This window comes from Apiospora aurea (genome assembly GCF_038362705.1).
Source record: "Apiospora aurea strain CBS 24483 chromosome Unknown utg000001l_segment0_segment0, whole genome shotgun sequence".
Taxonomy (NCBI): domain Eukaryota; kingdom Fungi; phylum Ascomycota; class Sordariomycetes; order Amphisphaeriales; family Apiosporaceae; genus Apiospora; species Apiospora aurea.
Genome location: NW_027117388.1, coordinates 3,209,335 through 3,218,274, shown reverse-complemented (window position 1 = coordinate 3,218,274; position 8,940 = coordinate 3,209,335). Strand labels below are relative to the sequence as shown.

Sequence of the window (8,940 nt, the reverse complement as noted above, 5' to 3'; positions counted from 1 at the left end):
GTTGGAAGAAGTCTGGAGTGAAGACGACAGGAAGGGTGGTGGGGTTATAAGCCGCCAACAAGGGTCTTATTTCTGCTAGTCTGTCGTCTCTGTTGAACCGATGGAGAGGTTGTTTCTTGGGAATCTGCAATCATTCGCCGAGACACAAAAGTTCCAGGGCCAGCGTTCTATGGCTGCAGGTAATGATACAGTTCGGCAAGGCGCATGGTCGATTATCCTAAGGAGCATCCATGAGCGAGGCAAAGCTCTGACGGTGACGACGATGGGCGGAATGGAAGATGGCTGGTAACTGGTGACGGGGTTTGACGTGGGTTAATTGAATGCCGCTGGCAAGGTCGCGTAAAGACGGGGGAAAATAACTCCTGCAGCCAAGACTGATTGACGGTGGAACAATTGATTGATTGAGTTCCAAGTGATTGTGTAGGTAGGTAATGTTTCGAGTACCTTTTTGAGGCGGCTGGGCAGGACCGAATTGATCTGTCAAGTCGTTCGCGCTCGCGGGGAGAGGGGCAGACAGCCTTGCAAACAAATAACCTCAGACTTGCCCCAAGCCTCAGTTACTTTCTGTTTTTGTTTTTTTCAAGCTGCTTGCCAGACCAAATTTGATGTATTCGCACCCGCAAACAACAGCAGCAGGCAGGATATGATGGCAATGTTCACTCTTGTTGCCTGCTCAAACGAAGGCTCATGTCCATGACCAGTTGTCATGTGTTTGCGCGGCTCCATGACAATCCAAACGGGGCTTCGGGCTCCCGGGGGATTGACTGAACAATGGCCGGATCGATTCCTGGATAACAGCCCGATGACTGACTTGCTGAATCCAACTACGTACATACTTACGTACCTAAATAGGACTCGCACAGAGCAACTAGGTAGCTCTTTTTTTTTTTTTTTTTTTTTTTTTTTTTTTTTTACCGCTGCTCGAATCCTCTTGTCTCTGCTGCTCAAAGATCCTGACGACTCAAAAGTACCGGATGCAAGTGCGGATGAATGTATGTACAGTAGGTAGGGTTGCACGCAGATCTGGTCCAGACTGTGGACTGGGGATACAAATCATGTTCACCTTTGATCAGGGCAACGCGTCTTGAGGTGTCATCAAGCACTCGATTTAGAAGGTCGTGTAAGCAAGAGGGCCAGCCAATCGCTACACGTAACCGACCCCAGGCAGCCTAGGAGAGAGTATAGCCTGATATGCCACGATTTCCGACAGTTGCGATCGAGTGACATAAGCTGTGTTGTTACGACACCTTGCATCTCTCCAGGTGAACCGCTTGTAGGCCTGGTGATCAGCAGTAGACGTTGCTAGGTTTAAGGCTATGAATCTGGTCAGACGGGGGTTTGTGGGGTATCTCGCAGGCGAGGAAGCCAAAGCAGAGGCTTCTAGACCATCTACTCCGTACTTTGGGTACCCAGAAGACCCTTGTTAAACTTGCAGAGACGCACGTACTGGCAGATTTTAGCGCTCTAGCCGCGCAAAAACAATGCATTCCATCCATACCAAGTACCTAAAAGATTGTTTGTCGCTTCAACAGCCCTTCAACCCATAGCCAATTGTAACTCCACGCATACCGTTGCCTTGCTTATACCTAATTGCACTGAATGATGTCAGAAGAAATGAATGATCAGACGTACGTGGGTGTAAGCGGACCGAACAGTGTCTATGGTATGATCGTCTATTCACCCGACCTTGCGCTCTTTGAAGCGAGAGGCAGCGTAGATATTGTGTGCTCTGTCTTCGATGCATCAAGTGAAATACCAGCTGGAATACCGACCGGAAGGTCAAGCGCAGGGGCAGAGTCTTAGCTAATCAGGTCGGGAAGGTACCTAAACACCCGACCCCAATAGAGGGTGGGGCCGGCCCTTTGGGTTTTAATCGGATATTCAAGGTTCCGGGCCCCGTCGAAAAACCAATGTACGGGTTAATGCGATAAGTGGAAAGCTCGAGTTAACGTATGGCGATAGCTTCAGTCGGGGATTCTGGGAAGATTATTCGACACCTGCTTGGCGTTTGTCCGTGTTTCCCATCGCCAATTGAAATCCACAGGCAACATGGCACTTCGTGAGGTGCCGCGCTCAGCGCGCCAGCTATTGAAACAGCCATCGGCCTGGAAACCCAGCGGTGCGAGCCTCTCGCGATGCGCCTCCACCGAGGGTGGCCCAGCCGTCCTAGATGTGGAAACAGAGTCTGGTCTGATGACGCCGGTTGTCGAACGCAAAGGCATTTCGATCATGGATCCGAGGAAGCGGGCAAGCCGCAGAGAACACGAGCTTCCCCATTCCAGGTTCGTATCCTGTCGCTATCTCTAAGTTACTCCAATATGTGTGCAGGATCTCCCGCTGATTACCGCATCTATGTAAAGATATCGATACCACCCGCCCAAGTACGACAGAGGGCCGCTGCATCCCATCCAACCGCCTCCATCTTCCGACCCGGTCGCTCGAAACTTCACACCCGGCCCTTTCAACCTGCCTCGTCTCAAGCAGACTTACCACTCGACCATTGCTTCAGACATCTTGACGCTCACTTATCAGCATAAGCCACCGGGAACCCCCGAGAAGCCCGAGCGGATACGATTCCGTACCTGGGGCGATGAGACGCCCTACATGGAGAACCGCCCGAAGCGTGGACCGCGTGGTGCCGAGGTGCTGCTGCCGCTGGAGCCGGACCTCAACTATCACAACATTCCTGCGCTCAAGGCCGTGCACGTCGCCATGTACACGCCCCAGGCTAAGAAGAACCCGGACCACATCACGGTTGCCAAGACTATCATGCAGACCATCTCGGGTGTGCGCCCGACTGTGACACATACGCGGCAAAGTGTCTCACAATGGAGTATCGTCAAGGGCGACCGGACCGGTGTCAAGGTCACGATGCAAGGGAACCAGGCCTATGAGTTTCTGGATAAGGTTATCCACCTCGTCTTCCCGAAGATCAAGGAGTGGAAAGGCATCAAGGGTGAGTTGGATCCTGCTTGGCACTTCGTACATTAGGATGATGAATGTGAGAAGCTGATATATGGCATAGGTACGACTGGTGATGGCGCTGGTAACTTGGCGTTTGGCCTGGAGCCCCAGGAAATGATGCACTTCCCGGAGGTGGAGGCCAACTACTCTTCATACCCACAAAAGGTATGGCAACTTCACTAAGCTCTTCAAGTGCCTCTTTTACTGACCTGTAACTAGATGATTCCCGGATGCCGTATCTTTGTCGAGACGACGGCCAAGTCCGACAGACATGCTAGACTACTCTTTGGCGCCATGGGAATCCCATTCTATGGAAAGCTGGTAGACTAGAGCCGCATCCAGACTGACTGCTGGCCCGAATGTACATATATATAATGTTCACGTATCAGCAGAAGCATCAATGAAATGTAATATGCACCTGCGCAATAAGTCATGATTCGGACTTTCGTGGTATCCTTTTCCATTGTTCATAATCTAGCTATAAATCCCATGCAAAACCACCCAGTGAGCTCCAATCCTTTTGAGATGTCCTGCCATGATTGAATCAGGAACCGAAATCCGCAACGCCTCAGATGCAAATGATACCAAAAGAACCATTCTCGATCACGCCCAACTACCTCCTTGCTTAAGCGTTTTGCGCCTGCGCTCTCAAGGCGTCAATCACAACGTTGACAGCCTCCATATCCGTGGCGTCAATTTTCTCACCCTTGCCCTCCCCACGCTTGCTAAGCTCTGACGTCAGCACATCCATACTCGGCTGATAGTTTCTGCACGCGGAGCTGAGCGCGTAGACAGCCTTGCGCCGGACGTCCTTGCCCTCCTTATCAGCCTTGGTCTCGTCCCGGGCGCCGTCCGCGGTCAGGCGGTCGCCCAGGGCCATAGCGACGAGGCGCTCGACGCCGCCAAGGGCCACGAGGCGCTCCTGGCTGGGCTCGTTGTTCTGGACGGCGGTGCCGACGACCCAGCAGGCCATGAGGCGGATCTCGGACTCTTCGTGGGCGAGGAGCTCGAGCAGCGGGGTCCAGAGCCCCAGCTTGGACAGCAGGTTCGCGTTGTCGAGCGACTCGATCAGCTGCTCCAGGTTGTCAAAGGCCGTCAGCTTGCTCTCGAGCGTCACCTCGGGGTCCGTCGACCGGATGTGCGCCACCGCGGCCAGCATCAGGTCCGCGTCCGAGGGGCCCCCGAACAGCGCCTTGAGGGATTCCGGGTTCAGGCCGCGGGCCGCAGCCGCGGCTACGGCGCCAGTGGGGTCTTCTTGTGTTGAGGCATCACCGTTGGGCTGGGCCGTGGCGGCTGTGGTGGTCGGGGGTGTCGAGTTTGCGATGCTCCATTTGAGAAGGTCGTTCAGGCTTTTCTGGTTGTCGCCCATGGTTACGGTTTTAGAGAGTGGCGGGTTTGTAATTCTTGATCTGGGGTAGATTCTCGAGCGGGATATGCAGAGTGGGATGGATGACCCCGCGATTCAATGTGGTTGCTGTTTGGTTCTGGCTAAAAGGAAAAACACTCCGCGTGGCCTATTGTGTAGTTTGGCCTTTCAAGAGCTAATAGATGCTGTAAACTGGATCTTCTTTTCGCAAAGAATATTATTGATTTGGACAGGCAAGCAGGTCTATTTGCATTATTTGCATCATTTTCATCATTGGTTCAAGGGCCCCTTCCTGCGGCTTCTTGAACTTTCTTAGATGTTCGATAAGATAAGCCCCTTTGGGACTAGCGTGCTGGCTCTTTAGCAGAAAATCGCTGTGCTGCTGTAGTTGGGCGGTGTGAAGCCGATCACGGCTCTACACCTGCATCGGACAGGATATTGACGATCTGAAGCTTCTTGGAGCATTATCAATCATCAGGCAGTTCCCCGAGGACTAACATACCTCTCAATTCGAGATTCTTCATAGCTGCCCGCACCGGGAGAAAGAGCTCATTTTGAAGGGGGAGAGATGATGCCCCACCATCACCCCTCGTCGCCGCTTTAACCGAAGGTGCTACGTACTAGTTAGCTGTCACCAAATGTACATGTAATTGAGGGAGCGACAGCAACATGACAATAATGCGACTGGCAGTAATGCTAAATGCTTCATGGCTCTTCTTCTCAATGGTGGTTCAGACTTGCGATCGCTGACATCACAAAACATCGGAGCAAGAAAACCGTCATCCACACCTGCCGGTGACCGTTGACGACGTTATCTAGTTTGGCCTCGGGGGTTTGTGGCATAGGGGCCAAGACCATCGACCTAGAAAGTTTCATTGCATGTTGCAATATTTGCTTGAGTATAGCAGAGCATATCTGACGTCAACTAGTTGAAACACGATTAGTGAAGACGGAGAGCTGGGGGACCCCGTAGACGATGCTAGGTATACACAACCGCCCCTGCATGCATTTATTTGGCGATGCCTGCTTGGCGTCGTGGCAGCGACGCTCTGGAGCAAGACTGATGCCGGAGACATACGTAATCGTCCAGGTTCAGCCACACATAACGCTGATGATTAGGTCGTCAACCCTGGAGTCAAGCCCATGCCGTCGAAAATACGTCTCGGAGGCGTGTTGCTTCGGGTAGGCATCCCATATTCCCAATAAAGGCTGCCTGGAAGCCAATAGAACGGCGACCCGGTGACGAATGCAGCCCAGTGATGAAACGGGCTGGGTTGTTTCTTGGTGATGCCTAAGATGAATTGCGTGGGCTATTCGTAGTTAGGGTATGTCCTTGCTGGCAAATGGGAGAGTGACTTCAGCGCGTGCGCGGCCCGAGGAAGGGTCAATTGATGTCGGGGTGGCACAGTTCAACCTTCCAGTGCCCAGGGTAGACAGGTAGAGTCGCATTTCGAAGATGAACCTCCTTTTGTAGTACCGCAGATAAGGGAGGAGCTTGATGAGAGAAACGCGGACGGACTGGCTTGTGATCGCGTGCGAGAAAAGCGACGTATTCGGCTATTTATTGATAGACCCCTTTACGAGAGTTCAGCCACATCCGCGGAGAGGTCTGGCTCGTCTGTGCAGTTGAGGTATGCGTGTCTGACGGGTCAAAAGCGGCATGCAGATCCCTGATCTTTCAATAGTACAGCTGGGACGGGTATGTACCGACTTTGTCACCTACGTACTCCTGGATCCTGGAGCTATCTGGCGGTGACGATACCACAGTATTGAGCTGGCTTGCTCTGAGTTGGCCAGGTGCCAATGTCCCAATCAGCCCATTTAGTAGAACAATACCGGGACTTGTTATTAGCAGCATGGTGACGGCGGGATTTGGCAGCATCGGAGGTTAGGTAGCAGTATTCTTACGTGCCGGTCATGATGCGGAATACGTACTCAACCAATGGAATGGATATTGGAAGGGGTCTATCTGGTCACTCCTTTCAGGCCTGCCAGGAGGGAGCTCCAGATTATGGAGCAGCAGGCGTCGAGTTCATCAAATCAATCCCATCCAATCTGCAATTCTGACCCGGTCCAGCCCCCCAGGCAAAAGGAGGCTCCCACTACTTTGGCTGTTGACGGTGGGAAGACCACTAAAAGCTGGTAGGTCGGACGGTACCTACAGGCTCCAGCATCTAATTGTAATGATTACCCCCTAATAAACCTGCTAGCCTCTACCCGACCAGGCCCCACCTCAATCAGAACAGCGGAAGCACGCACACACAAAGGAGCCAGAAGTGCGAGTGTGAGGGAGAGGACTAGGAGGAGCAGAGGCAGACTGACCTGGACTAGCCAACCAGACCCAGGGCAACGCCTTCTTTGGAGGCAAAAGAGACAGAACGAGCCCGACCGACGTTCTTCCCCCTTCCCACTTTACCAGACTTAAAGTCAACCACATCAATCAACATTCCCAGCCTCCCATTCTCCTTGTTTGATTTCCCTCCCCCAACAGCCTTCGAGCAAATAATAACCTCACTCCCTCCAACACAGCAACCTCTCTGCTTCCACCGGTCCGGGAATCGCGTGGGCTTCAGCATCTCCATTTTCACTTCTTTTCACTTTTCTTGACACCTTTCGCACTACGTAATCCGTCACAATGGAAGGTAAGTCGAGTCGTCCACGAAACACCAACGGCAACCTGTCCTCACATGCCTCGCACGCCTCCCTCGCTCCTCGGGCCATCGCGTCTTCTCCCATCCTCACTCTCGACACGACCATAGCTAACCAGTCTTTCTGCTACAGAGGAAGTTGCTGCCCTCGTTATCGACAATGGGTAAGACGATCCGCCACCTCACCGACTAGCCCCAGATGCCCTTTTCCCCCATTTGGTCGGCGATGAAGACCTCGCCAAACCTCTATCATGGCCGCATCAATAAACAACCTTGTTTTTTGTATCTTGGAACTGACATGAACGTCTAGTTCGGGTATGTGTAAGGCCGGTTTCGCCGGTGATGACGCTCCCCGAGCTGTTTTCCGTAAGTTGTCCCCTAGACTCGGCCCACACCCCGCTCCTAGCGATATCGCGACGGCGGTTCCTGGGCAAAACTTCGAGCCAACAACCTGCTAACCCACGTCCACAGCGTCCATTGTCGGTCGCCCCCGTCATCATGGGTAAGTTCCAAAGGCTGCGATTCGACATTTTCTGCTTTCTAGTATTAACAGCATGGCACAGTATCATGATCGGTATGGGTCAGAAGGACTCCTACGTCGGTGATGAGGCCCAGTCCAAGCGTGGTATCCTCACCCTGCGCTACCCTATCGAGCACGGTGTCGTTACCAACTGGGACGACATGGAGAAGATCTGGCATCACACTTTCTACAACGAGCTGCGTGTGGCCCCCGAGGAGCACCCCGTCCTGCTCACCGAGGCCCCCATCAACCCCAAGAGCAACCGTGAGAAGATGACCCAGATCGTCTTCGAGACCTTCAACGCTCCCGCCTTCTACGTCTCCATTCAGGCCGTCCTGTCTCTGTACGCCTCCGGTCGTACCACTGGTATCGTGCTCGATTCCGGTGATGGTGTTACCCACGTTGTCCCTATCTACGAGGGTTTCGCCCTGCCCCACGCCATCGCCCGTGTCGACATGGCCGGTCGTGATCTGACTGACTACCTCATGAAGATCCTGGCTGAGCGCGGTTACGCTTTCTCTACCACTGCCGAGCGTGAAATCGTTCGTGACATCAAGGAGAAGCTCTGCTACGTCGCCCTCGACTTCGAGCAGGAGATCCAGACTGCTGCCCAGAGCTCCAGCTTGGAGAAGTCCTACGAGCTTCCTGACGGTCAGGTCATCACCATCGGCAACGAGCGCTTCCGAGCACCCGAGGCTCTGTTCCAGCCCTCTGTCCTGGGTCTTGAGAGCGGTGGTATCCACGTCACTACTTTCAACTCCATCATGAAGTGCGATGTCGATGTTCGTAAGGATCTGTACGGCAACATTGTCATGGTATGTTGAACCCTATTTCTGGCCGTGATGGGAACTTTGCTAACAATACCTAGTCTGGTGGTACCACTATGTACCCCGGTCTCTCCGACCGTATGCAGAAGGAGATCACTGCTCTTGCTCCTTCCTCCATGAAGGTCAAGATCATTGCTCCCCCGAGCGAAAGTACTCCGTCTGGATCGGTGGTTCCATTCTGGCTTCCCTGTCGACCTTCCAGCAGATGTGGATCTCAAAGCAGGAGTACGACGAGAGCGGTCCCTCGATCGTCCACCGCAAGTGCTTCTAAGCACTTGTCCAGTGTGCTCCTTCGTTACATCCACTTCCCCTTCCTACTTTTCACGAGCTCACGATAGCGCGGATTGGATGGCGACCTTTGAGAATTCTGTCCCCAGGCCGATGCGAAAGGGTTTCACCTGCAGACAGACCTCATATCTACAAAAAGTTCTAGTAATGGGCGAGAGATTACGGTTAGCCTGTAGGCAGCTCCGGGAAACGAAACAAAATCAAATGTATTTTGTTTTAAGGAGGCTATTCGTGCGCGCAACGGGGTAGACAATTATACTTGAGGTTGATCATATACTTGTTTTTTCTCGTTGATTGTTTCTTATGCTCTGACATGGCCGGCATATG

The 8,940-nt window shown here is 52.9% G+C and overlaps 3 protein-coding genes across 3 annotated transcripts; 2 read left to right on the top strand and 1 right to left on the bottom strand.

The window, feature by feature from the left end:
• Positions 1-2,049: 2,049 nt before the first annotated feature.
• PG986_001001 (mitochondrial 54S ribosomal protein uL5m) lies at positions 2,050-3,294 on the top strand (the record flags this gene model as incomplete). Its single annotated transcript, XM_066837223.1, has 4 exons — positions 2,050-2,282; positions 2,361-2,956; positions 3,026-3,129; positions 3,184-3,294. 4 exons carry the CDS (start codon positions 2,050-2,052, stop codon positions 3,292-3,294), a joined length of 1,044 nt encoding a protein of 347 aa, XP_066706116.1.
• Positions 3,295-3,589: 295 nt separating this feature from the next.
• Positions 3,590-4,333, bottom strand: PG986_001000 (uncharacterized protein; the record flags this gene model as incomplete). The annotated part of the gene is made up of 1 exon (XM_066837222.1): positions 3,590-4,333. One exon carries the CDS (start codon positions 4,331-4,333, stop codon positions 3,590-3,592), a length of 744 nt encoding a protein of 247 aa, XP_066706115.1.
• A 2,756-nt stretch (positions 4,334-7,089) lies between these two features.
• On the top strand, positions 7,090-8,789 carry PG986_000999 (actin; the record flags this gene model as incomplete). The annotated part of the gene is made up of 5 exons (XM_066837221.1): positions 7,090-7,142; positions 7,289-7,344; positions 7,450-7,480; positions 7,542-8,313; positions 8,367-8,789. Coding segments are annotated over 5 exons (1,209 nt in total), but the record flags the coding sequence as incomplete, so codon positions are not given.
• Positions 8,790-8,940: the final 151 nt, after the last annotated feature.